The sequence below is a fragment of the Lichtheimia ornata genome (genome assembly GCF_029851405.1).
Source record: "Lichtheimia ornata isolate CBS 291.66 chromosome Unknown scaffold00120, whole genome shotgun sequence".
NCBI lineage: Eukaryota > Fungi > Mucoromycota > Mucoromycetes > Mucorales > Lichtheimiaceae > Lichtheimia > Lichtheimia ornata.
Window position 1 is genome coordinate 49,042 of NW_026695440.1, and position 7,251 is coordinate 56,292.

General features: G+C 42.9%; 1 protein-coding gene across 1 annotated transcript; it reads right to left on the reverse strand.

The window, feature by feature from the left end:
• Positions 1-985: 985 nt before the first annotated feature.
• O0I10_012320 (uncharacterized protein) lies at positions 986-4,342 on the reverse strand (the record flags this gene model as incomplete). Its single annotated transcript, XM_058492253.1, has 18 exons — positions 986-1,155; positions 1,211-1,333; positions 1,384-1,478; positions 1,538-1,677; positions 1,731-1,927; positions 1,989-2,131; positions 2,183-2,312; positions 2,371-2,599; positions 2,653-2,767; positions 2,827-3,044; positions 3,095-3,197; positions 3,253-3,326; positions 3,380-3,470; positions 3,525-3,576; positions 3,635-3,791; positions 3,849-3,900; positions 3,960-4,087; positions 4,163-4,342. 18 exons carry the CDS (start codon positions 4,340-4,342, stop codon positions 986-988), a joined length of 2,397 nt encoding a protein of 798 aa, XP_058337003.1.
• Between the last annotated feature and the right edge of the window lie 2,909 nt (positions 4,343-7,251).

Sequence of the window (7,251 nt, forward strand, 5' to 3'; positions counted from 1 at the left end):
ACACACACTATCATCATTACATAACTCCACAGCACCATTATTGACATCCTTTTCACACATGCTTGTATTTGTCGTCAAAAAGTAACCTTATCATAGCAACAATGATCCCTTCAAACAATGTAACAGCTATACATGATTTTCCATTGTGACCAAGTCGATGGCTTTGTTCTCTTAATATGGGCCTGGTTTCTTGAGTATTCTATAACGAGAGTGTTGTCAATATTAGTGGTTGTGTGATACTCTCCCCTCCCACAAAAATGAATCTGTACACCCACTCGGGCTAGATAAGAGAATAAATTGAGCTCATTAGCTACTGGTTAAGAGGTTGTTATTAGGTGGAGGATATTTACACACACGTCTTTTGTGTGGGCGGCTATGTACATGCATAAAAGATATATGTTACTATAAGAAATAGGCTATGTATGATGATGGTGATGTGCTTACTGGAACCACAGTTATAACAGTAGACAGGTTTTGGATGTGGCATTTTCTTGGGAGCGGAAAGGATTACATAGGACTGAAAAGGTGGGGTGATACGCTTTTATAATGTCGCAGTAACCTCTCTCACACGGTCGGTATCCCCGAAAATTGGATTAGTTGCAATGGGACAAAGTAGGTCAAAGCCCGAGATGGGTCTATTGGCTGGTGCAGGTAAACCTGCCGGGCCCCTGTGACATCTATATACACTCAATGACGGCAACTTGAATGACGACTATCGATAAAATCCTGCTTTATGGGTTCAAAAGTGGTACAGGGGCGCTATTGCTGGCAATGATCAGATGATGAGTGATATCTGTGAACAAAGAGACCAGTCACCGGGTCACAGTAAATATAGCTACTATGCATCTTCTTCTTCACAACAATCAATAAAGTGCATCTACTAGGGAGGTGGACATCATTGTGTCTAAGGGTCGCTTATGATTTGCTGGTGGTTATTGTACTCTTTATTATGTGCGTGGTTGTATCGTAATAATAGTAGTGGTAATTACAAGCAAAGCGTTCCAAGGATAGCATTACTATAAATCTTACGTAGCTGTATCATTGTCGTTTTTAGCGAGTTCCAGAATTCATGCTGAGGATAACCCACACGAAATTTTTCTTCGAGATCTTGTGCTGCTATCACGAAAGCGTGTTGGGCTTGATCGAGTAGGGCATCTACAAGGATGTTGCTTAACAAGACTTCTCTTAAATCTACCATGTTCCTGTTTACCTGTGTCCTCGTTGTCAACCATGAACTCACGTGATCGGGCCAATAATGATGATTCGACCTTGAGCATGACTACCGGGTTCAGACAATGAATATGAATCGTGATGGATATCGGGGATGAAGAATCTATTTCGATGCGTGAGTATTGTCACCCTTCAAAAGATCAATACTCCTACCTCTTGAAAGGCGTAAGCTGACTGGATATTCAGGATAAGATAGAAGAGTAAAAAAGGCTTGATGTGGGGTATCCAAGATCTTGTCAAGCTCGTTCCTAATGCATGAGATAAGCATTGCTGCATTGATGATGTTGACACCATATATAAGTAATACCTTGATCGAGCTTCACTTAAAAAGGTCTCCAGAATATGATTGCAAGTTTCATCGACGGTGCTATCATTGCGAGGCTTTACGAGGAAACGTAAGGATGCTGATTCGTATTTATCCATCGTTAGCTTGTCAAAAGATGGGCCCTAGATGGAAATGTTAATGATTCGGTAATGGCATAGTTTTGATGGATACTCACTTCCAGCCGTGCTAATGGGTACTGATTGGAGTTGTCAAGCGTTTTTCGAATGGCTTGTTGTTCGCAAAGACGAGCAGTCGCACCAGGGACACCAGACCTTTTTAGCATCTTGAGCGCATCATCCGTGCATGGCGATATGAAATGCAAGTCATCCAAATCAAAGTCTGACAACGGAAACGTAAACTGCTTGGTCATCTCTATGTGAGGAATACTTGATTAGATTGAATGATTGAGAAGTGATGAATCCATCCATTTTACCCCTGTTCGATTGAGAGTCCGCCTGTGATGATTCATGCGCATTGTGAATTGGAGGGATTGAAAGATTGAGATGCGTGGATAGGTGCATGGATACTGAAAGCGGTAAACGAAGAGATGCAATGTCCACAGGAATATCTTGCTCCCTACAAGTTGACTGTGAGTCATTGTAGTATAAATAGCGTGCATGTACTTACCACACGTGATGATCCGTGAGCCCTGCCAGAGGTACAATCAAGGTGGTCCCATCCACTGAATCTTGCTCTTGGGTACATGGTGTAGTCACTTGTCGTAGCGATGTGCGTTGATGGCACATATTGACATGTACTATAAAGTCATGCTGTTAGAAGCACTCTCACGGTAAAAAGACCCAAGCATAGCTTACAGCTCCATTGAGACCAATCCATCGGGATCAATGCACGAATACGAAGTCGTAAGCAGGCCGCTGATTTCATAAAAAGACGCCTCGAATCTGGTACAATTATTGGTTGCAAGTCGCATTGGAATGGTGAAGAATCATCATCCTTCTCAAGCTGTAACCTCGTCTTTTGACCCTTGATCCGCTGCAGGCCGTAGATGATTCGATTCATAGCAATCAATCTCTCATTTAAAAGCTATCCAAACTTCTGTTAGCTCATAAGCATTCCATGATGTATTATATGCTCACCTCAACATGACTATCCATTTCCTTTTTGGCCTTTTCGTAATCCGAAAGCTCATCCAGGATGTTTGAAATCGTCTGCTCAAGAAGCTCAGAGTCTTGTTTGGCCTCGATCCTTGCCCTTGATACTTTATGAGCAATCATGATAAAAGAGAGGACTTGTGTTGATTGATTCCTTACCCAAAGTCACATGATGCTTGAATCAATTGAGAATTGTCTTTGACGAGCAGTAGCTGATAAGTTGAAGCCTCGTGATGGATGTCATGGATATGCGTGATATCTTGCAACGTATTCAGTCGAGTCGATTTTAGCACAATGTTGTCTGGTTCTTGCTGACTGGAATAAGTGAATTCAATGAAATGGACTTGGTTCTTCAAGCTGACCAACAAGGATCGTTCCTATAACAATATAAGTATATATCCATACAATGTGAGAAGCATCCACTTACAAAAACCGAACAAGATGCAAGCACAGGGGCCGGGATAAGGAATTCCTTAAAGATCAAGCGCCCATCACTGGTTTCAAGATATAATTGAACTGTTCCATAACGCCTACATTAATGGATGAGACGACGTGTGTACTCGATACCCCTTTTTGCCACCTTACCCAAGCACAACCATAGCGTCGTAAACTGCGTCGTTGATCAAATGTAAAAGATAAATGGCAGAAATGGGTTCTTCCTAAGGTAAAGCATTAAGATGGATGGATTTTGCACGTATCACCATATACTCACAGGTAAAGCTGCAAATTGGATCTCTTGTCCTTGTACCGTGCTGCCTGTCAAGTCACCATTCTCATGTCCAAAGAGCAATGTAAGGCAATCTCTGTGCAAACTTCCTTGTAAGTTTTCGCGTTCAATTGAAAGGTGCCATACTCACTTTGGTAAACCAAGATGCATCAAGAATGGCTCTGACAGCTGAGTGGGATCAACTATTTGTTACGCAGTGAGGAAGAGTAGCTTTGACCAATTTCTCCATGTCAAACTTACCAAGAATTGATGTTGTTACACATGAACGTGCTTTATGCATACCCACTACCGAAGGCATCCCGAGATCCGATTGCTTGCAATGACATATTGCTCCATCCGCATTCAACCCGTAGAATAATCCCGTTGGAGATGAATGTATCGGTACTAGATAATCGTGCTATACAAACCAGCAATGTTAATGCATGAATCATGCTCCCTCTCTTATATCCCTTACATGCTTGTATATTTGCTCACAATCTTGTATCCTTGGACGCTTCGAAACATGTCTACATGATGGTATTAGTCAAGAAGGATAACATGGATTGCTCTATCAATGACACTTTACTCGTATGGCTCACAGGTCACGCGTATCCGCCACACGCCACCATCGCGTGTTCGTGCAAATACCATACAACACTCGGTTTGGCACACGTAAATCTGTTCCGTTGGTGTTGGCAATGTCCATTCGCCTAGCTGTTAGGGTGGGTTTGGTGAGGAGGTCGAGTGAGCAATCGTAAAGATAAGATCGTAAGCTGTGCTAGTGCTGACCTGAGAAATGCCACTGTTGTCATTGGCAACTGCAAAGGCTTTGATATTGGAGGAGTCGTCTGCAATAAAGAGCTTGGGGATGCCATGGCGACATGCGACGCGTGCAGTGCAAAGAATGGTTGGATTGTGAACAGTGTCGAGATCAAGGTGGGATACAGTGTGGACCGGGATAAGCTGCATATTGAAGAAAAGAAAGGTTGACACGAGGACATTGAATTGCCCAAAATGGCTATGACAACCCACCGCATATGAACAAAGAACAATTGTCATGATTCAGCCCATCATTCCCATCCTTCAACTTTCCTCAAACAAAGAAGTATCATCCAAAACCAGAAAAATCAATGTAACGATTACTTCATGAACCGCCAGCTAATAGCTCATTGATCCCATTCATCATTGTTGCCCAATTCAATGCATGTGAACGATTGCCCTGCTCCAGCCCATCATTTCCATCCTTCAACTTTCTTGATCCGAGAGGATTTGACTGAAAAACGCTCAAACACAGAAGTATCATCCAATTTCACAAAGATCATATTGCAAAGTTATTTGTAAACTGCCAGCTAATAGCCCGTTCCTCCCATTCACCTTTGTTGCTCAATCCAATGCATATGAACGATTGTCCTGCTCCAGCCCATCATTCCCATCAGTGAACTTTCTTGATTCGAGCTAACCTGATAGTAAGGTAATGGCTGTTGTTGGATCATCATTATCATGTAAAGTGTAAAATGGCACACACCTTTTTGCTATACGTGAGGATCATTTCTTTTATTTACGTGTACCTATTGTCTATCGTGATGATGACGATGGGTGGATGGTGTGTATAGGGTAATTGAGTGACCTCAGTGTAATAGCAGTAGGATGGTTTAAACTTGGGGACGGTGGCTCCACGACTTGAGACACAACGCTTCTCTATTCTTTCTCCTTCCTCTTTTTTTATCCCATTCACGGCATTCCTCAAGGTAATGTGTTATCAAAGAGTGCTCTTGTTGGCTGTGAGGTGGTAATGTAGTTCTGAACATGCATTGTCAGGGAGAGTGAGTGTGTCCAAGTGCTGAGGAATGAGCGTGGGTGGTGGTTGGTGGTCGCCATGGCGATATTGTTGCTTCCTTTTGCTCGTTGCTCTTCCCGCTCTACACTTGGTGTCGACAGGTACATTCAGAGTCCAATGTTGCAGCCGAATTGGTTCCATTGACGCGTCCGCTTGTATAGAGGGCAAGTTTGGTTTCAAGACGTTGGCTGGTTTGGCGTTTTGTTTCGGCTCAGTAACCAACAACAACGGGTCTTTGTGTATATGGAAAAGGCAAGTACAATGAAACAAACAATGAAAAGGGTGTTTATTGTGTGTGTGCTAATAGTGAATTGTATAGGTTTCTTTGGTCAGGCAATGCAACTTGGGGCATCATCATCATCTCTTTGGGTTCAAGTCCCAATCTGTATCAAGTGGCCGCTGCGTCGCTCTGCACTAGCCAAGTGCGCTGGAAAATCTTCTTGGAACGCATCCAGGGCTCTATACGCCTGCGTTTGAGTTGATGGGTCGATGACGATGGGTTTTTGGAAGAGCATGGTCACCGTGTTGAGGTAAAAGGGGATTTGCAACAGCTTGTGAATGTGTTGAACCAACACGCTATTCTCGTGATAGGCTCGTTCTTTCCCTTGAGGATTTCTTTTCATGAGGTGGGAAAATGATTGGAAGGATTGGGAATCATTATTTTCAACTTGCGTGTTCTTGATATTGGGTGACGGATGAGATTGACGACTGGTGACGAGTACGAGTAGGAATGATGACGGAGGACGACTACGACGATGGTGGTGGCAATGTACAGTACATAGCAAGATAGCTAGATGAAATAAAGCATTGTTCATTTATTACACGCTTGTTGGAGGTTGCTAGCTTGTGGATTACATACTATTGCTTCGAAGATGGAATAATAAAGGTGGTCCGGTTATCGGTCATGCAAGAAGTACATGGCTTTTGTAATACAATAAGGAGGAGTGGGAAGTGGGATGAGCTTGAGAAGAGAAAAAGTGAAGAGATCCCTCCATTGAGTTTCAGGATGAGTGACTCATTCAATATGTATATGTATCTTTTTACATATACAAATTGGTTTATGCAGCTCGACTTTCTTCTACATGCAAATGTGATGCATACCTTGACACACCGTTATTATTGGATGCTGTTTACTTACGTACCTTCGCAAAAGGCAATCATCATCATCATCCATTTGTGTAGCAACCTGTCAAGGACGTGGTCTGTGTAACCACCACGTGCCGTTTCACTCAGCTCTTCATCTTTCCGTTCATGCAGCCGACATCATCCACTAGGAAAAAGCAACTCCATCACGCTTACAGCATAGGTAAAACATAAAGACGCCTGTATCTCCAAACTTTACAATGAAATGTGGGGTTTTTATTAGAGCAATGTGCTCGGCTTGGCCAACAGCACTTTGTGTGCAAGTTTCGCATTCAATGTCGCAAACAGCCCAAAAAATATTTTTTTGGTCGTCGAAAAAAAGTTTCAAGAGGTCGACTCGTTTCACTTTGGCTGGTGGCGACATTGCGAAATCTGGGATTGGCAAGCTTGATCGTGAAACTTTCAAAGGTGCAGTTGGCCAAGCCGAGCACATTGCTCCAATAAAAACCCCACGTTTCATTGTAAAGTTCGGAGATACAGGCACCTTTACGTTTGTAAGCGTGATGCTATATGAAAAGTGGTCTTTGTTCATTGCCAAGTAGCTAGACCCTGGAGAGCCAAAGATGCAGAAGGACCTCTTTGGGTAACTCAGCTAAAAAGTCAGGACTTCAGGGACAATGCATGAGAGGTACGCAACCCTCACTTTTATGACATACATTGGCAGCTAATAGCCACTTTTGTGCATTCCCAACTTTTGTGCATTCTATTGTAGGTGGACGATGCTCCTGCTCTAGACATTGATTTCCATGATTAAAGTAGGTTGATCCGAGCTGATTTGGTTGAGTTACGCTCACACAAGATTATATCGGTTGAGCTACATCGAGCGTGCTTTATGTCCAGAGTGATGTAATCTCTCTTTGACCGCAGCTCAGTCAAATCAGCTCGGATCAACCTACTT